At 44.9% G+C, this 21299-nt stretch overlaps 2 protein-coding genes across 3 annotated transcripts; one reads left to right on the forward strand and one right to left on the reverse strand.

The window, feature by feature from the left end:
• The first annotated feature begins 2923 nt into the window (after positions 1-2923).
• chrna4b (cholinergic receptor, nicotinic, alpha 4b) lies at positions 2924-11602 on the forward strand. Its single transcript, XM_062460151.1, has 6 exons — positions 2924-3351; positions 5948-6099; positions 6871-6915; positions 7175-7284; positions 8635-10093; positions 11134-11602. The coding sequence occupies exons 1-6, from the start codon at positions 3291-3293 to the stop codon at positions 11257-11259; spliced, it is 1953 nt and encodes a 650-aa protein (XP_062316135.1). The 5' UTR covers positions 2924-3290; the 3' UTR covers positions 11260-11602.
• A 2826-nt stretch (positions 11603-14428) lies between these two features.
• On the reverse strand, positions 14429-18232 carry zgpat (zinc finger, CCCH-type with G patch domain). 2 transcript variants are annotated; one of them, XM_062460150.1, is made up of 7 exons: positions 18107-18232; positions 17015-17665; positions 16534-16667; positions 16146-16310; positions 15899-16024; positions 15246-15681; positions 14429-14937 (listed from the first exon to the last, which is right to left on the reverse strand). In XM_062460150.1, the coding sequence occupies exons 2-7, from the start codon at positions 17617-17619 to the stop codon at positions 14799-14801; spliced, it is 1605 nt and encodes a 534-aa protein (XP_062316134.1). In that variant the 5' UTR covers positions 17620-17665; positions 18107-18232; the 3' UTR covers positions 14429-14798. The 2 variants fall into 2 exon arrangements, with proteins under 2 accessions (XP_062316134.1, XP_062316133.1); XM_062460149.1 differs by having other exon boundaries at positions 18045-18215.
• Positions 18233-21299: the final 3067 nt, after the last annotated feature.

Here is a 21299-nt window from a genome sequence, read left to right on the forward strand (position 1 = left end):
CAGAAATGCACACATCCTTCATCAATATCTCTCTCTCTCTCTCTCTCTTCCCCTCTCTCTCTCTCTCTCTCTCTCTCTCTGTCTCTCTCTCTCTCTCTCTCTCTCTCTCTTTAGTTCCAGATGGTCAGACTACTCACACAGGACCCTGCCATGTCGGAAGAGAAAGCGATCTACTCAACTGTCAAACTTGGTGTTAGTCATAGCCAGATTGAGAGTGTGTCTTTGGTTTGAAGAAAATCAATACATATATTGTGGAGGTTTTTCTCTGTGGGCACAAAAACAAATGTGGTAGCCTATCTGACAAAGAAATAACTCCAGTTGAAAACATTATTTTATTGTGTAAGCGCAGTTTGAAACAGTCCATCTTGAAACCAAGGGAAAGCTCTCCAATAGGAATGCCTCAATAGAAGTTCATTTTACAGTTTTTCTCAATTGCTAAAACACTAAAACCCATTGGCTGAACAAAGTTCTCAGTTGCCTGAACTCATGTAGCTAATTGTGCAGTCTGTTGTCAATACCTTAAACCATTTCACATGGTAAAACACAATTTGCAGATCTCACTTAGACTTTTCAGCAACACTCTGAACACATTCTCATTCTCAAAAAACATTCTGCACTCTAATGCACATGTCATCCATACTGGTAAACACAAATGGCAACAATCAAATACAAATAGAGAAAACATGTCATTGACAAAACACAACCACTCAAAATTGATTTAACTTGTTTCAAATGATGTGACACAACCAATACAAGCCAGTTCAGAGAGCAAACAGGTTGTTGAAGGTGGGAAAATATTGCTTGTGATGTTGACAAAGTGCTCTGGCCTGACCCAGCCCAAAGACAAGAAGAAGCACATTGATCACATGTTTACTCCTTTGATTTTTGTCACTTTTACTGTATAGTATTGTATACTGTAGTACAGTGCATTGTAGGCTCTGTACAATGAACAAATGGTATGGCCCTGAACATTGTACTTTCCATTTGTTACAGTAACAGTACTGACTGCTCAATAGATTTAGACTGGTTGCAGGTTCATATCAACAAAGAACAAGAGTGAGTTGTGAGTAGTGAGATGCAGGGTACAGTACTGTATAGGGGTACGAGGAGGAGAAAGAACAAGAAAAATTGCAAAGAGCAAAGCAGAGTAGTAATTTCTGATAAATGTTGAGCTACTATGATAGAACATGTTTTCGTTCATCAAAAGACAATGACGGATAAATATGAAATTTGTTTTGAGATTACGTAAAAATGTACTTCTCCTTGAGGACTATATGTTTTGAACAATGTGTTTTCAATTTTTTGGTGTATTGTTTACTGACTGCTTGATAGTGTATATCATTTTGATCACTTTGTTTATGATTTGAGAGCAGTGTTTGATTTTGAGCACAGGTAAATCTGTTTTGAGGCGAAAGTTTGATTTTGAGGACAGGTAAATCTGTTTTGGATTCAGAGGTTTTGTAAATAGTGCTTGAAGATGAGGTTTTGTGTTTACAGTTTTGAGAAAATGGGTGACTGTTTCAAGAATGTGTTTTAGCAATTGTGAAAAACTGTAAATAACTATTCAATCAAGCTTTATTTCACGTGAATTATCTCGGCACACAGTCAAACCTTCTTTTGACACCTCCGCTCTAAAACCTCTGTGAAGTGAGGAGAGAAGAGGAGACTGATAAGCTGTGGAGGTGACGCGAGCTCACCCTCGTGAGAGCAGGAATCAGGTCTCTGAGCTCATCCTTGGCATTCAACTGGATGGAGCCTGCCTCATGTCTGTGACAACTGCGGAAACGCGTGAGACTGCTGGATGGGTGGAGGAGCATTTGGAGGTCATGGAAGAAGTGAATCTTTATCTGCAGTGGAGAGATTGCATGGAGAGATTTGAGACAGCCCACAGACAGGGGGTTAGAAGAGTCAGATGTGTGAGAGAGGAAAGAGAGAGGGAGGAAGATGATGGTATTGTTCAGGACGAAAGAGGGAAAGGAGCTGAGGGATTGTGTTTGTGTGTGTGTGGTGAGAGTGTGTGGCCCCAAACCCAGAGGTGTCTCTGACAGGTCCACAGGTCCCTGACACAAGCAAGCACACACACAAACACACAAACACACACACACACAGTCCTTCACACAAAAGCATGATAACAAGTCTTGTATATTGGTCTCAACACACATGCTAAAATGCAAAAAAGTGCACACACTGCCAATAAATAATTCTCCAAACCACATGCACAACAAGCTGGTCTCAAAAGTCCAGCACTGACACTGTTCTTACTGAGAGATATGGGGGGGGGGGGGATTACGAGAGGGGGGGGTGGAGATAGCACATGATCAAGAGAGGGGGGGGGGAATTGAAAGAGGGGGGGTGGAGAGAGAACAGGAACGAGAGAGGGGGGGGGAATTGAGAGAGGGGGGGTGGAGAGAGAACAGGAACGAGAGAGGGGGGGAATTGAGAGAGGGGGGGTCGAAAGAGAACAGGAATGAGAGAGGGGGGGGGAATTGAGAGAGGGGGGGTGGAGAGAGAACAGGAACAAGAGAGGGGGGGGGGAATTGAGAGAGGGGGGGTGGAGAGAGAACAGGAACGAGAGAGGGGGGGGAATTGAGAGAGGGGGGGTGGAGAGAGAACAGGAACAAGAGAGGGGGGGGAATTGAGAGAAGGGGGGTGGAGAGAGAACAGAAACAAGAGAGGGTGAGAGAGGCGGAGACATGGAGGTAGGTAAAGAGGTGGGAGGGAGAAAAGAGCAGAGGGAGAGAGGCATGAGGGGGTGGGGAGACATAGAGAGGAGAAGGTAGAAAGAGAGAGAGGGAAAGAGAGAGAGGCATGAGGGGGTGGGGAGACATAGAGAGGAGAAGGTAGAAAGAGAGAGAGGGAAAGAGAGAGAGGCAGGGAGAAGAGGACAGGATGAGAAACCACACTTGTTCAAAAGGAGGGAAGATCGAGGAGTCAGTTAGGATGTGGAGTTAGGAAAAACAGCAGGACGCTCGTGGCTATTCATATTCATGCTGATCTGATTAGTGCCTCAAGAGAGATGGAGAGCACTGCCCTGTCCTCCACAACCACTCAGATTGACATGACCCCTTCATTCTGCAGGTTGAAGGCGTTCTGAAGACCCTACAGTACCTACCTGTATATCTGCCGCGGGTTCTTGCCATCTGTTGCATTGTCTGAGTTGGAGGCTGCTGACTCGTGTGACCGGCTGTTGGGCTCTCTGAATGAGGATTATCCTTCTGGAAGTGGAGACGAACGACCACCAAATGTCGGAGGGAGTTTAGAGAAGGAAAACGGGTATTGTTTTTTCCACTATGAATCTGACCAGGTGCCTACGGATGTTGAGTTTGCTTGTCTTAGTCCACCCTTCTCAAGGTAAATACTGTTTGAATATTTGTTCTCTTTCTAATAATATTTCTGGCATTCGCTGTAAAAAAAGAAAGGGAAAAAAAAGAAATGCCTTGAAATGTACTTGTACTGCCACTTTGTTGATGGTTTGTGAGATGTGAAGTTGGTGTTATCATGACCGTGAACATATTTAGTGGTTCCCATGATGATTTATCTATGTCATTATTTAATGTTCATGTAGAACCACTGTCATTCAATTTCCATTCTGTTGAAAAGTTTGCATGCTTTGCAGCCTTGGGTTAGAATGATCTTAACTCAGATTTGGAGTCTCCGAAAAGCAGTCTCCACATTCACTGTTAGATTAGCAATAAGAGTTAAGTGTTTGGTTGTGGTGCAGCACTTATTTGCATCAGTATATTCATATTGTAATATGCGGCTCAACCAATATTGGTTAATGAAAAAGCATTTATCAAACTGGGACAGAACTGGGTCCACCAGTGGTGACCTGATGCACGAACATCATAATCCAATGGAACCTTCACCTGCAGCACGACATCACTTCCTGGCATGGAGAACAAAGACAAAACACATTAAAATAGAATAAATGGTGAAGAATTTAAACACATCTGAAATATTTTGCTTGCAAATCTGCTCGCTTTGCTGCAGTGTTGTTTGTTTACAGACTTATGTATCTACTTTTCAGGAAATTATGAGATATGTTAGAAGATTAAATAGTATGTATCGTGGTTCCTTTGCTCCATATAAATATTTCCTGATTTCAACTATTGAAAACAAATTGGATCTTCAGGACATGCATTTACTTATTAATTATTCAGTCTGTATTCATATAATATATACACTGGAGTCATTATTTGAGTTGTTATTTAACTATCATCATAGATATTTCTAACTTTCTATGATTGATTTCCATCACTTTCTTCCCTCGAGTGATGAAGCAGGGATATTACTATGAGCCAAAGCACACCTTCAAACAGCTACTTTACAGTTACTTCTTTTCTAAAGTTCTAAAACATTCCAAGGTTGTCAGAGTGTTTGGCCATGTCAGACAGACTCAGGTGTAAACAGGAAGAAAGCAAAATGAAAGTATATATATCTAATAAGATATTGATCCCAGGCCTTTAAAAATAGAGGAGGATGCCAGATTTCAGGCAAGTGAAGGACAGCCCATCAGCTATGATTGAGAGAGGAGGAGAGGAGAGCGCAGCCAGCATACCAAGTGATGTCCAGCTGTGTTTCCAATTTGACGTCAATACTTAACGAGTATAGGCACCTCTGATTAAGGATGATGTCCAGTCACAGCGCTTCAACGTGATGATGTATAGATGTTACTTAGTGGGTTGCAGCTGTAATTAAAATCATCCATCCAATGTGATGCACTCTATTGTAAATGACAATAGAGTGCCCCCCCCCCAAAAAAAGAAAGATTTAAAATGTCCCTGCCCCAAGCTTTGTGATGTCCCCTTAATTGTTCCTAGACCTCGTGAGGTTCTGATCTGTGGTATGGTGAGAAGGGTCTGAAAAAGAGCCGTGTAATTGAGTTCCCTCAACTGAGCCCAAAGAAAGAACAAAAAAGAGAGAGGAATAGAGAGATGGAGGGATGGAGAGATGGAGGGGTGTGAGAGGGGTGGGAGAGGGGCGGAGGGAGGCGTCTCATCAGGTCGCTCCATCAGCACATCACCACGGATACGTGACAGACGTCCCCAGAATGGGATTCATATTCCCTTCTTTGCTCCCGTCAGGCCTTCTTCTTCCTCCGGTCCCATTGGCTCCTTCTCATCTGATACAGGCTTGAGTTACCATATGTCAGTATTACGTACAGTAGAGGTCACCCACTTTTAGATTACACCTCCTCTCCATAGCAGAGTGTCCTGTCTGCTTGAAAGAAACTCATTATAGATATTGCCGCTTTGGTTGGGGGGACATCTGCAATAATGTAAGTTTATCCTCTCAGATTCTGGCTTTAATGGTTCCCTATTTTTAGATGAGGACAGCCCTGTTGCTAAGTGTTTTCTACTCAATTTAAATGTAGCGGTTTAACAAAGAGAGTGTATTGCAAGGAGAAAACCCATCTCTGACTTGTGACAGAAGAGTGACTGCTATAATATTAATGACCCCAGAAAGAGTTAATGGTCAGATAAGCAAATAAAAGTCTGGACCAAAATAGCTGGTGGAGACAAGTGTCAGGAGAAAGAAATGATTGCTGATGTGAAGATACACTCAGCTTCTATTACATCTCAACACTCAGGCATTCCTTTTGTATCCAAAAGACCAAAACCAAACAAAACCAAAACAACTAGAATATACAGACAAAGAATATAACTGACAGGCAACAATAATTAAAGTAGCTTCCAGAACAGTTAGTGGTATTGTAGCTATTGTGTAGGCATTTTGTTCTATTTCACCTTGGCATTGTTCAGTCGAGATCAAAGTCGACAGCTATCAGTGGGCCAAAGTAATAGGTGGCATTCAGTCGATACAAAAGTCAACACCAATGTGTGAGCCACAGTAGGAGCTGGTGTTCAGTCGATATATAAGTCGACGTGGGCAAGTTGTGTCTAACTGTGGCCTCCGTCTGTCCCCCCGGACTCCTTCCTCCCTCCAGTGTGTCCGCTGGGCGCTCCCAAGGCCCACGCGGAGGAGAGACTGCTCCAGAACCTGTTTGTGCGCTACAACAAGCTGTCCCGGCCCGTGGCAAACATCTCCGACGTGGTGCTGGTTCACTTCGGCCTCTCCATCGCTCAGCTCATCGACGTGGTGAGACCTCTCAGTGTGTTTCTGCTTGTGTTTGCGAGTTCGGCTTGTCTTGCCGCCACTGTGGAGTGTGTCAGAACATGGTCCCCCCCCCCCCCAGGCTTAGTCAGCTTGTAGTCTCAATGAGGTAACTTCTTGATCCGTGTACTCTGAAGAAAAACACGTGCTTCACTTTGTAGGTGGAAGATATTTACACAACAATGTGCTGCGTTTTAAAAGCAACCCACCACCACCACCCCACCCACCCCCCCAAAAAAAAAGAAATACAAAAATCGTCTTCTCAGCCTTTTTATTCTTCCTCATTAACTCAGCTCTTTAGATTAAACTTGTTTACTGTGCATCCTCCCGGGAACTTTGGTTACGAGGTTGACACATAATTAAATGCGGGCTCTCCACACCCGCCTGGCTGCTGTCTGGAGGAGAGGGGGAGTCTGGGTAGAGCGAGCAGCCCGCTGCTCCCAGAGAGCGCTCCACTGTGTAGCCTCTGAGACAGGACGACAGGGCTGGGGAACAGGGGGCTGGAGATAGCAGAGTGCTGACAGTTCTACTCCAGAGATACTGAGGAATCCTCCATTCCTTATCACACTGAACAGACCTAGGAAACCCACCTAATTTCTTTTGATAAATAGCTGTATATGTTTATCAATTGTTCATGCGTTTGTTCGTGTTGCCTCCTCGAGTTTGGGGAGATGGCAGCATCATGGGGTTTGGTCCTGGGAGAGTTTTGTGATGTGATATGTGATTCAACAAAACCTTGTCTGTCTGTGAACACAGGATGAAAAGAACCAGATGATGACCACAAACGTCTGGGTGAAACAAGTGCGTATAGATTCGATAGTACACCAGCTGCTGTTCACATTTGACTGTACATTTTATTCATTTTACCTAACAACTTTATCTAAAGCAACATATCATCAGTGCATAACCGGCACACAAATAGTAATATCAACTTGCCGGGGTGTGTAATTGCCTTGGTGTTTGGCTACACAGTGAGAGCGGGTGTGAACTGTAGGTAGTGTGATAAATCCTAGGTGACAGGATGAAGATCTTGATGTGCTTCCTGTTCCCTCTCCCTCAGGAGTGGAACGATTACAAGCTTCGCTGGAACCCAGAGGACTATGAGAACGTGACTTCAATCCGCATCCCCTCAGAGCTCATATGGAGACCAGACATTGTGCTGTACAACAAGTAAGGACTGCTGGCACACAAGTTTCGTTGGGAAATGACTGATATTTTTTATAACACACTGTAACACACTGTTTTATGTATTTGTTTACATTTACATTTAGTCATTTAGCAGACGCTCTTATCCAGAGCGACTTACAGTAAGTACAGGGACATTCCCCCCGAGGCAAGTAGGGTGAAGTGCCTTGCCCAAGGACACAACGTCATTTTGCACATCCGGGAATCGAACTGGTAACCTTCGGATTACTTGCCCGATTCCCTAACCGCTCAGCCACCTGACTCCCTGATTTGTTTGTTATGAAGCAGCAGATGATAGTATGAAACAGGGCTTAATATAACTCAGATGTGGGCTGTTCTTGATAACTGTAGTAAGCTTCTTTTAATCAGTTTTAGGAACAGATTCATTGGGTTGCACAAAGTTGTTAAAGTATTATTGACATTACTTACTTACAGTAATGTTCAGTCTCTAAATGCCAGACTGACTAATGTAGATCCAAAGAAATTTCCACTTAAAGATGAAGTGTATTGCCGTTTATATTTAAAGATAATTATTGCGCCAAATATTTTGTCCTGAGCCAATGTCGAAATGTAATACGAAGAAGATAAATGCAAATCAGGTCGACCTTAATGGGTCTGGTCATAAACAAAACTTAGCACATCGTACCAAGCAATACATTAGTCTAGAAATCACAGGATGGAAATGGAATGTTATTGGATGTGTTTGGATGGGTTACAATGAACATGGATCATTTTTACTGACGCCTACTGCCTTCTTTTTCTCTTAACACTGCAAGCACATTACAAAATAGGGGTTAGCGACAGCATCTCAATAACTGCTGCACGCCACTCATTTGGTACATCATATATTGTGAATGTGTTTATTATGAGAATGGCATATATTTGCCCTTTTACTTCCAATAACAAATAAACATGTTGTAGAACACAAGCACTGAGTTCAGAGTTCAGTTGATTACTTGTGTGTAGTAATTAAATCCATGATTGGCAGCAGGCATATTACAATTGGGGATACATGCTTCCAACCCAAGGGAAATATAAACACATGCACCAATAATTGAACAGTGGTTTGTCTTCATTAGTTTTGTGTAATGTGTTTTGAACGCAACATTTGTTCAGCCATAGTTGATTTAAGCCCAAAAACTGTGAAAATACATACAGCACGTTTCAGTAGGTATTTTACAGTAATGCATGTCTTATGAACGGTGAATGTGACATTTGCAAACCTCCTGATTCTTGTCGCTAACAAGCTTGGTGTAAACCCAAGCACAGTCAGTCCATTCACATCACCGAGACACCAAACAGCAGCTTCTTCAACCTCCTTCTTTGTCCCCAAAGCGCTGACGGGGACTTTGCAGTGACCCATCTGACCAAAGCCCACCTGTTCTACGATGGCAGGATCAAGTGGACACCCCCGGCCATCTACAAGTCCTCCTGCTCCATCGACGTCACCTTCTTCCCCTTCGACCAGCAGAACTGCAAGATGAAGTTTGGCTCGTGGACCTACGACCGTGCCAAGATCGACCTGATCAGCATGGACAGCAACGTGGACCAGATGGACTACTGGGAGAGCGGCGAGTGGGTCATCATCGACGCCGTGGGCAAGTACAACACCAAGAAATACGAGTGCTGCACCGAGATCTACCCGGACATCACCTACTACTTCATCATCCGGAGACTCCCCCTGTTCTACACCATCAACCTCATCATCCCCTGCTTGCTCATCTCCTGCCTCACCGTGCTGGTCTTCTACCTGCCCTCGCAATGCGGGGAGAAGATCACCCTCTGCATCTCCGTCCTCCTCTCCCTCACCGTGTTCCTCCTCCTCATCACCGAGATCATCCCCTCCACCTCCCTGGTCATCCCCCTCATCGGGGAGTACCTGCTCTTCACCATGATCTTCGTCACTCTGTCCATCATCATCACCGTGTTTGTGCTGAACGTGCACCACCGGTCGCCGCGCACCCACGGCATGCCCCAGTGGGTGAGGAGGGTCTTCCTGGACCTGATTCCCCGGGTCCTGTTCATGAAGAGGCCCCCGGCGACAGCCAAGCAGAACTGTAGGAAGCTCATAGAGATGATGCACCAGCCTGCGGGTCCCAGTCACTCCCCAACCTTTTGGTTGGGCTTGGAGAAAGAGTTCAGTCAGATGGGGCAACAGGGACAAATGCTTCCAGCAACCCCTTTCGACAGCCCCAACATCCAGGTCGCCTCCCCTCCAAAGACCTCCTCTCCTCCTTTGGGTTTACCCCTGGAGAAGCATCCCATGAAGCCCCAGGTTTTCTGCCGATCCCCATCCAGCCAGTACTCGATGCTCGTGGAAGAGCCTCTGCAACTGGGACTCACCTCCTCCCCCTCCTCCACTTCTCCTCCTTCCTCTGGCCCCTCGTCGTCCTCTGTCCCCCTGCCCCTGGGACCCCTCCACACCCTGCCCAGAGACGAGCCTGGGACGCTGGCTCCTAAAGGCCGTTCCCTCAGCGTGGAGCACATGTGCGATCACCACGTGGAGCCCCCGCAGAGAGCTGCACACCGCTGTCGCTCAAACAGCTTCCAGTACTGCTGTCTGGACGCTGGGGGAGGCAACGGGGGTGGGGAGGGGCTGGGGATTCCGATGACCTCCAGACAGAGGAGACAGGTGTCCGTGGACCACCTAGCCAGAGATTCATCCACAGAAGTTGCCAAGAACCCAGGGTTGCCGGATTCTATGGTTCTCAGGATGTCGCCAGCGATGAGGCGGGCCATAGAGGGGGTGCAATACATCGCAGATCACCTCAGGGCTGAAGATGCTGACTTTTCAGTGAGTTCTTATAAAATCAACTTCATCTCCCTGAAGTAATTTAAGTCAACATCTACCATGACCTGTTCTAATAGTATGTTCTCTCTGGGTTTCTACTGCCATTTCAAAGAGCTTTGATTGCATAGTTGTTATTACACAGGGACCATGGACACCAAATGGCAAGATATTGACTAACATTATCTTGAAAGTCCACTTCATCAGTGCCCCAAACATTTGAAAGCATATAATCCCCTGAAGAGACGCCTAGCTACAGATTGTGCCTGGTATAACCATTTACACTATGTACAGACAAATATTACAGAGAAATTATTAGGGTTTAAATAGGGTTTTATGCCAAGTCATGTTTTAATTTCATTCAAATTAGACAAGATCAATTTAAATGATAAAACTTAAGTGAAAATAGGGGGTTAACACAGTAGATAGCTGGCAAAGCTCTGAGGTATTCTGATAAGATGAGACTGGAGACTTTTCTTTCTAGATCCATTCATATTTCATGGATGGCTGCTCTCAATTTAACAGCGTATGTCTTTTCAAGTGTCCTTCATGAGGGGCAAAATGAGTTCCTTATTATTTTGAATCATAACCAGACCATTGTTTTGGTTTTTTTTTACAATTTAGAAGAATTGCTTATAAGCTATTTGAAATGTATTACTGGAAGACAAACTATGATTAAAATGTGACTGTAAATTTAAAGGATTGATTAGATGGAATTTGGAGACAGATAGGGTCCTTGAAAATAGTATTGGGAATTTGAACGCCGACTCTTAAAATGTATGACTGCTGTTCATGCTCCATGAAGCATATTGTAGCCCCTGTCAGAGCATTCCTGTGTTTGAAACAATTAAGGCTTGACAATTTTGCCCTTGAATTTTTCATGGGCCAAGAATGACTGACATTTAAGAGACGGCTCCCTTGTAATGAAAAAGATCAGCCATTCATCCAAGAAATCAATCGAGGGCAGAAATTGACAGCCTGTAAAATGTATGTGGCATGACACCAGTTTTGAAAAGACCACCTCAATTCTATTATTCTTCCAACAGGTGAAGGAAGATTGGAAGTACGTTGCCATGGTTATTGATCGAATCTTCCTCTGGATGTTTGTACTGGTGTGCATTCTGGGAACTGTAGGATTGTTCCTTCCTCCCTGGTTGGCCGGAATGATCTAGAAGATTATGGATCCAGATCCTGACAGCAGATGGACAAGGGGGTTGCATCAAGATGTTCAGAGTTGGACTGCAAGCTTACCTTTCAGTATACTAATGACTTACTTTCTATGTTTTGTAACCGTAATGGAATTCTAATTTAGTCTATTTGTTCTTTTTTTTTGCCTTTAAATTTAAACTCCTGAGTCTGTCTGTGTCCTTGCTGTGGCCTGTTTACTCTAGGTATGAAAAGGTTGCCGACTGAGAAATAGTGTGTAGTAGTAAGTGAAATGTATTTCATTGATTCAACTGGGCACATGCATTCTTTATGAGACCAAAAGGCCAGCAGTAAATACATTCCTCCTTAATCCTCTATTTTGACATTGAGATGTTCATGAAGTCAACAAATGCATTTGTCAGAAACAGATCATTTGAATGCAGAACATTTTATATTTAGATTACAGAAAGGCACAGGGCATTCACGTACAAGTGTCCCATTCATAAGGGATAATAAATGAATAATAAAGTAAGGAAATAAAAAGCATAAATAAGCATTTTTTTGTTGTCATCACCGTCCGACAGCTGAGGAATGGCCCTACACACACACATTGAAATAAGGTGAAAACATAGTTTTGTCAGGACATATTTTAAATGTAATACAGGTAATGCCGACAAATGTAATAATTTACCTTCTTTATAAAACATGTACTCAAGGGTTACTTTCCCCAAAGTATTATTTTGATACAGTAGTCTCTCAAATGTGATCTGCTAGGTGTAAAACATCAACAAGACAAGACTGTCCGATGAAACACACAGAAAATGTCTGTAGTTTGCCAGATCGTTGAGCACATCTGGCCTGATATGTACTGTAATATTAATGGATATTGATGTTTTAAAAAAGACACATTTACCTAACTGGCTTTTTTTTGTCAGTCAGGTTACATTTGCATTTCATGCTATTAAATTGCAGATCATCACATCAAATCATTAATTTTTTTAATTTAAGGACTTTATTTACAACGTACCCTAAATGAATTCATAACATATGTTTTCTGAAAAATAAAAATCTTTATGGTTCAAAGTTGCCAGAATGATTTCCGTGCAGATAAGAGTGCACTGTCAGCTAGGTCTGTGAAATAGTGATACTCTGACCATGCTGTGTCATCCTCATTCACGCTGCTGTTGAATCTTAGTGAAAGTATGTAATGTTACACCTGAATACCCAGACAGATGACCTCAATCCTGACCTCAAGCACAGCTCTAGGATTTCTACTGCCTCAGCAATTGGCCAACCATTGATCTATGTGTAGAAAAACACGAGTAGAGAAAATAGCAATTAACTGTAGATGTAATATGGAAGCACAGCACTTTTAACAAGGTTAAAAACTCACAAGCCCAAGTGTTAATGCATTGATCTGACGCAGCAAAAGAAGGATTGAAAAACATAACTTTGTATTAATTACAGTGTGCCTTTATACTTTGTACATTCTGATAAACTTGTGCCGGTTCAAATATTGGAGTAAAAAAGGATATTAAGATTTTATGATTTGGTTCTTTTCGTTTCCATTAGCTCCACAATAGACATACATTGGATGTCTAGATAGAATAAGCTGTCTTTGTGAAAGTGAAGTCTATTCAATTTCCAGATAAGACCCAGACACTGACTTTAGTCAAATAATGACAACGGTAAATACATGTGCAAATGCAATTATCAATTTCTCCAAGTATACTTTAATCAATCTTCTCTTTATTGCTTTGCATGCTTTGTAACATCTAATTGTGGTGACACACAACCATGGAACTAAATTAACTTATTAATTAGAAGTTAATGTCAGGTTATTAAATTAATCTTCATGGGGTGGGAAATTGACCTTTAAAGTGAATGAATTTAGTATTTCTTCAGTGCGGATTTGCAAATGCCTTCATAATCAATTGATTGAATCAATTGGCTTTAGGATTGGGTTAGTTTGGAAGATGAGGGAATTCAGGTGATTATACTCACGGAAATTCACAATTATGTATCATAAAATCTTATTTTGGTTACAGATTTTCAAATACACCCATTAGTCTGTGATAAACAGATGCTGTTTGTCTGTTAGTTGGCCAGTCTTTACTCTATAGCACAATTTACCTTTAGGCAGAGAACAATCTCTTCACAATTTATGAAAACATAATGTTATACTGTATGCAAATGCAGTCACACAGTAGATAACACAAGTTTGCCATAATTGCTATGAATTTTTCAAATTAATTAGGCCTAGGCAATACCAAACATTTGAAATGCCATCCTACTGATGGTTATTAAAATTGGAAGCCATTTGCTCCTAAAGATTGGATCTGAATATTTCCAAAACAAAATCCATCCAATTATTTCCCCAAAACTAACAATGCTCATGAATGTATCAGAAATAGCAGATTTACAAAATAACGAAACAGATGCTTTTGTAAGATAAAGATACCCTTGAACTTCATGTGCAGGGGCTCTGTGGAATGCCAATAGGTGTGTCGCTTGGCATTTGTGTGGTTATTTGAAAGGTTAGTTTGAATCCCTATGTAAAACATCTGTCAAGATAGCCATCCAATCAATTTCACAATCACAGCTCCTTAATCACATAAGCCTGGCTGAGGTTAGGGCCATTTAGACAGCCTAATAGGCCAGTCACACTTAATACATAGACAACACGTGTGCAGTCCAACAGTCAAGGGACACTCATTTCTCTCTCTCATACCTGGATGTTTAGATTTTTTGTGCTGACTCACTGAGGAATGACCTCAAGCAATCAAGGAACCAGGTTCTGGCGTTCTTGATCCGGGAGTTACAGGTTTGTGCTGAGAGATGTAGATGTGTTTACCCTGTTTGTTTCTCAATTTTATCTGGAACCACAACTTCAACCTTTTTGATAATGTGTTTGAGAGAGAAGTGAGATAAAACGTGTCTGGATCAGTAGATTAAATCAGACGATGTCTGCATTGTGAGGCAGAAATCATTCACCCGCTTTCAGGAATAAAGAAAGAAGAATGGATCCATGGCTTCAGTAAGACAAGTAGGAGGAAGGAGTCAGGGAGAAGGAAAATGCCTCACTTCAAAACTCTAGAACGGTTGAGTGGCCTATGAAAGCCAGTTGTAAATCAACCGCCTATCAACCAACACAAAAACATATAAGCACCAGAAATTATAGCACAAATGGCTTCCTTTTTAAGTACATGAAGTTTATATTTACAATGTATGATCAGGTACAGTTTCATCCATTGGTTTTGGCAAACACATTTTCCCCAAAAAAGGAATAATCCACTTGTGTTGAAACATTTTTAAACTGTAAAAGAATTGGTGTTAACGAGAAGAAACAAGGCCGACCAAACAGTCAAAATGACTTCCCATGATCAAAGTTGAAGAAATTCAGTTACACCAAAACATAAACAAAAGTCACAAATGCATGTAGCCATTAGCCACACAAAACAAATTCCTTACAAAACATGTAAATAGTCTTTTGTGTCCTTCGACTCAAGAAGGTCTCCTTGACAGTCCTGCCTATTTGTGCCTCCAACGATCGGCCAGTAAAAGTTTAAAACTCGGTCATTTTCTTGTGCGTGTCGGCCTTCCTGTTCTCCCTCTGAATGGAGATCTCCTGGGCCTTCTGCTGGGTCAGCAGGCTGCGCGCCGCACTCAGCCTCTCCTCTAGGTGGGTCACCATGGTTACGTCCCTGAGGACAAGACCGGAGACACAGCAGAGAGGGAACCGTTAGTGAATCACTGTAACAGGCAGAGATTACACACTGTTACATGTAGAGATGACACACATTAGCATTCTGTGATAGTAGCATTCGGAGTTCCAAAACTGTCAAGGACATTCTTTAGTGGTTTCTAGAAATAATTTTGCAGCACTACATCCGAAGGAATGCATACATCTAGGCAGACTCTGCTCTATCTCATCTGCTACCTAAAGTGTAAGTGTTCCCAACAGCCAAGTCACAAAACCCAGCAGTGTCATGGTCGTTGAGCCCCTCCTCACCTCCCACTGCGCCTCCTGAGCGACTCAGTCAGCCTCTGGATCTCCCTCTCCGTCTGGGTCACTCTCTCCGCAGCCTGGAACACCTTCACGTTCAGGCTCCTCTTGGCGTTCTTACCCCCCCTGTACGCCTCCACCCCGGACCCCCGCTGAGACGGAGCGGGGGCGGGGCCCCCACCACCGCCCCCACCACCATCCGCCCCCCCGTCCCCCAGTTTGCGGTTGAGGAAGTCAAAGACGTTGCGGCGGCCCCCAGAGGGGCCCGCTCGGCCCTTCCTCTTCCTCCTCCTCTTTTTGTTGGCCACCTGTTCGCCATTGTTCGAGGTCTTGCTCTGGGTCCTGCGCCCAGTGAGCTCAGCACACTGGTCCAGGGACTTGCCTTTGGGGAGAACCACCGCTAGGACGGGCTCGACTCTGCCCTCAGAGGTCTTGCCCAAACCTGAGGGAACAGGGACAATTGGTCAGCGATCCGGTGTAGGATAGAATAGAGGTACAAAACAGCTTACAGTGTGTATTTTGCGTAACTTGTCAGTTTTTCTTTTAATTTTTTTTTTTTAGCAAAACACTTTCTATTGCTGCAGATCCTTCAAGATTGGCCCATCTCAGCGGTCTACATTTCACACACGTGAATCCATGTTTTGACAGTAAAAACGTACCTTTCCCGTATTCGTATCCCATTTTAAGCATGAGCTTGGAGCCGATGCCTCTTGTGTGTGCCTCCCAGCCCCCAAAGGAAGAACCGCTAGACTGGATCTTGTCATCCTCTTGGGAGTGATCCAAAACTGTAGAATCGCAGTAAATATAAATACGTAAAGTCAATGTCTGTGCACTATATCTGGTGGAACAACACAAACACAATAGAGGGTGTATAACATCTTCCATAAGGGACACGGAGGAACCAACCTCTGGCAAAGGCTGCCTCCCCATCTATCAGGTCTTCATCCTCAGACGAGTCGGAGGAGAGCGAGTCGTCGTCTCTCATTGGTGGGATGACCCCATCCGCCTCCAACACGGCGTCTTTCAGCAGCAGTGAGTTGAACTTCACCGTGAAGAAGCCGTTGTCAATATCTACACAAGAGAACGTTTTCAGTCCGCTTATGGTTAAGGTAAACATGGTAATCTGGGGTTGGTTTTACCTGATTAAATGTAACTATGTCAAGTCACATGGCTTTGAATGTAGTGACTGATTATATTACAACTAGTGGTGGGTAGGTGGTGGGTGGTGGGTGGGTTCAAATGCAACTTGGGGAAGAGGGGGAATCCTGCCCACGAAGGTGGCTCAGATGCTAACCTGTTATTCTAGCTGGGTACCAGATCCCATCTTCATGTCGAGCCAGGCAGGGCGAGCCCTCTTGGAGGTTACTGAGGTCGGCCTCCAGGAACATTCTCAGCTCAGACACACGCACTACTTCACCATGGGAGAACCTGTAACATCACACAGACCAGAGGAGGAACCTAGAACATCACACACACCAGAGGAAGAACCTAGAACATCACACAGACCACAGGGAGAACCTCGAACATCACACAGACCACAGGGAGAACCTGTAACATCACACAGACCACAGGGAGAACCTGTAACATCACACAGACCAGAGGGAGAACCTAGAACATCACACAGACCACAGGGAGAACCTTGAACATCACACAGACCAGAGGAGGAACCTGTAACATCACACAGACCAGAAGGAGAACCAAGTGTGCATGTCCTGCTGTAGCATGACTCCAAGGCGTGGAGAGGGTGGCGAGATGGGCCTAATGGATGAGCCTACCTGCAGTCATCCAGGAAGCGACACTTATCCTCCAGGAAGTAGGGACACGGTTTCATGGACTTCTGAGTGGGATGGACATACAGAACCCTGACTTGGGCCTCCTCCTCCTCATCTGGGCTCTCTGTGTTCACCACCATGGCGTTGTGGTACTCCAGCACGCCCCAGGAGGTGCGGTAGGGGGCTCGCACCTTGGTGCCACTGAGCGTGTCCTCCTCCTCCTCCTCATCCTCTTCTCCGTTATCATCCTTCCGCTCATTGTCCCTCTCATCCCCTCTCTCCCGTGTGTCCGAGCTGCTTCCGGAGACCTCTCCGACTTCAGAGTAGAAGGCGGCGAACTCGTTGTCCAGGCCGCCGCCGGTCGCCGACGCGTCGTCCGCAGTCTGTGACAGAAACAAGTTTCCCTCCTCAAGAGACGCCAAGAGCCGGCTCTTTTTGACCGACACCAAGCTGGCCTCTGTCAGCTCGATGAGCTGAGTGAGATCCTCTTTCAGTTGGAGGAGGTCGGACTGCTGCGCGGGGTCCAGGCCGGCGGACAGAGCGCCCTCCACCTGCTGTCGCTGAGCCTCGTAGGCAGAGATGGCCGCCTCCAAGGTTCCTTCGTCCATAATGGATGGCGGCTGCAGTGGTCACTGGTCAACATCTAGCAAGGGTCTGCGAGGGGCGAAGCAGGAAATGCATGACAATCTGTTTCCGATTGGTTAGCTTGAGTTGCAAGTTAAAGAGACAATATTCACTGGTTGTTATGATGAACACACATCTGCGAAATATAACACTTCTTGATGATAAAGTAGAATCAATACGGAATATTTTGAATGTAGATAATGAGCGAGAAGTAGCTTCTAGCTACAACAAGAATAGACGCTATTAGGAAAACAGTCGAACCAACAGTCCTGCTGGCCCGGTAAGACTATTTAGCTAGCTACTAAATACATTTTCTTTAGAGCAGACCCATTTAATTGAAATGAGTGAAAAGTGGGTCATTTGGTTGGGTGACTAGCTAGTAGTGCTAGCTAGCTAGGTTGCTACTTACCTTAATACGGTTATGTATCACCTTTATTGTTAGTAGCTAGCTAGTAAATAATATATACTTACTGTGAGAACGTCTATATGTTCTCCGAAACAATACATTATAAATACTGAAACGGAAAACTAAATAGTGTTAACGAGCCGGCTAGTTGCAAGCTAGCTAAGCTAGTTGCCAAGCTAGTTATATGGATGTCCCAGACTGCAAGTCTGGGACTGCAAGTCTGCAGACTGTTTCAGTGAACCGGAAGTTCAATTCAGACTTTCAGACATGCATTTTATTTTATGGCCACTAGATAGAGCTAGACTTCTTCATGTATGATGGGCCTGTATTCCCATGACAAATTTGCCTGAAACACACTCGTCATCCAAAACGAGTTTCTGATTTTGGAATGAAACAAAGTAAGTGTACATGACAAATGTTGGCCTTATGACCTTCTGTAAAAAGTGTACACAAAGACGAAAAATTGCACAAATCATGACTTGCTGAAACCACAACATGAGTATTCTGCAAAAACAGTGTGCATGTGAAGAGAAAATGCTTATACCTACTGTTTTTGATGACCTGAAGTGGGCAAATCTTTCTCAAATGTTCTGAAAGTTAAACAACTTATTTCATTATTACTTCATTTAAAGAAATCTAAAAACACAGTTTCAGACCCAATTTCAACTCCATTCATGGAAAGGCCCAATCAGACTGACAATACAAACGTACACATTCTTGTCAGATTGTAGTATAGTAGTAGCATATGAGCTTATTAATACAAAAAAGATGATGGCTAAAAGTTTAGAACAATCTCTATTCATATCCTTTGGTCATCATGATGTGTCAAGATGATCCACAAAAAAGGACCATAGCCTATCTAATATTTAATCTGTGTCACAGTGTACAATTTGGATCGCAACAAGGACCGTGTTGACCTAATGTTTTTCAACTCATTGAGAAAAACTGGGTTTTCAAGTTGTGGGGTTTTTTTTTACAGTGAAAGCAAATATTGTTTGTTAGATGTTAGATAAAGAACAAGAGTGTATTTGTGTGATTTCGTATTTCGTTTCAAGGAAATATTTAGCACTTTTTGAAGCCTATGTCACCAGACTGAGTCAGCCCAGTTTATAATATCCGTTTATTTATATAAATACACCAGTCAAATACTTTTGACAAACATCAAAGGTCAATCAAACTTGTCATACTTGTGTCATATGATCCGATTTTCTGCTGTCTCACAGAATTAGCAACTTTACCGGCCAATCTCTTAACCCTTGTGCTGCCTTCGGGTCACATGACCCAAAGGTTCACAATGAATCATCTTTGTGTTTTGTGTTTTTGTATGCAGTAAAGTTGTCGCAATATGACGATGGGTCACAATGACTGATGAGTCAGAATGATAACACAAATGTTCACATGACAGTTATGAACGTTATGAACCTTTGGGTCATGTGACCCGAAGGCAGCGTTGTGTTTACCCAATTTTACCCAATACCATCCATCCATCATCTTCCGCTTGTCCGGGGGTCGGGTCGCGGGGGCAGCAACCTAAGCAGGGAGGCCCAGACTTTCCTCTCCCCGGCCACTTCCACCAGCTCTTCCTGGGGGACCCCGAGGCGTTCCCAGGCCAGCCGAGAGACATAGTCTCTCCAGCGTGTCCTGGGTCTTCCCCGGGGCCTCTTCCCAGTGGGACGTGCCCAGAACACCTCACCAGGGAGGCGTCCAGGAGGCATCCTTATCAGATGCCCGAGCCACCTCAACTGGCCCCTCTCGACGCGGAGGAGCAGCGGTTCTACTCTGAGCCCCTCCCGGATGACCGAGCTTCTCACCCTATCTCTAAGGGAGAGCCCGGACACCCTGCGGAGAAAACTCATTTTGGCCGCTTGTATTCGCGATCTCGTTCTTTTGGTCACTACCCACAGTTCGTGACCATAGGTGAGGGTAGGAACGTAGATCGACTGGTAAATAGAGAGCTTCGCCTTTCGACTCAGCTCCTTCTTCACCACAACGGACCGATGCAGAGCCCGCATCACTGCGGACGCCGCACCGATCCGCCTGTCGATCTCGCGCTACATCCTTCCCTCACTCGTGAACAAGACCCCGAGATACTTGAACTCCTCCGCTTGGGACAAGATCTCCTCCCCGACCCGGAGATTGCACTCCACCTTTTTCCGGTCGATAACCATGGCCTCAGGTTTGGAGGTGCTGATTCCCATCCCAGCCGCTTCGCATTCGGTTGCGAACCGCTCCAGTGAGAGCTGGAGGTCACGGCCCGATGAAGCCAACAGGACCACATCATCCGCAAAAAGCAGCGACCCGATCCTGAGGTCCCCAAACCGGACCCCCTCAACGCCCTGGCTGCGCCTAGAAATTCTGTCCATATAAGTTATGAACAGAATCGGTGACAAAGGGCAGCCCTGGCGGAGTCCAACCCTCACCGGGAACAAGTTCGACTTACTACCGGCAATGCGGACCAAACTCTGGCACCGCTCGTACAGGGACCGAACAACCCCGATCAGGGAGTCCGGTACCCCGTACTCCCGGAGCACCCCCCACATGAGCCCCCGAGGGACACGGTCGAACGCCTTTTCCAAATCCACAAAACATGTGTAGACTGGTTGGGCGAACTCCCATGCACCCTCCAGAACCCTGCCGAGGGTATAGAGCTGGTACACAGTTCCACGGCCAGGACGAAAACCACATTGCTCCTCCTGAATCCAAGGTTCGACAATCCGACGGACCCTCCTCTCCAGCACCCCTGAATAGACTTTCCCAGGGAGGCTGAGGAGTGTAATCCCCCTAAAGTTGGAGCACACCCTCCGGTCCCCCTTTTTAAAAAGGGGAACCACCACCCCGGTCTGCCAGTCCAGAGGCACTGTCCCCGATGTCCACGCGATGTTGCAGAGTCGTGCCAACAAAGACAGCCCTACAACATCCAGAGCCTTAAGGAACTCCGGGCGGACCTCATCCACCCCAGGGGCCTTGCCACCGCGGGGCTTTTCAACCACCTCGGCAACCTCAGCCCCAAAGATAGAAGGGCCCCCCCCAATGTCCCCAGACTCTGCCTCCACGTCGGAACGCGTGTTGGTGGGATTAAGGAGGTCTTCAAAGTATTCCTTCCACCGATCCAGGACGTCCCCCATCGAGGTCAGCAGCGCACCATCCCCACCATATACAGCGTTGACAGTGCACTGCTTCCCCCTCCTGAGTCGCCGGATGGTGGTCCAGAACCTTTTCGAAGCCGTTCGGAAGTCATTCTCCATGGCCTCGCCGAAC

Source organism: Osmerus eperlanus, chromosome 4 (genome assembly GCF_963692335.1).
Source record: "Osmerus eperlanus chromosome 4, fOsmEpe2.1, whole genome shotgun sequence".
Lineage (NCBI taxonomy): Eukaryota > Metazoa > Chordata > Actinopteri > Osmeriformes > Osmeridae > Osmerus > Osmerus eperlanus.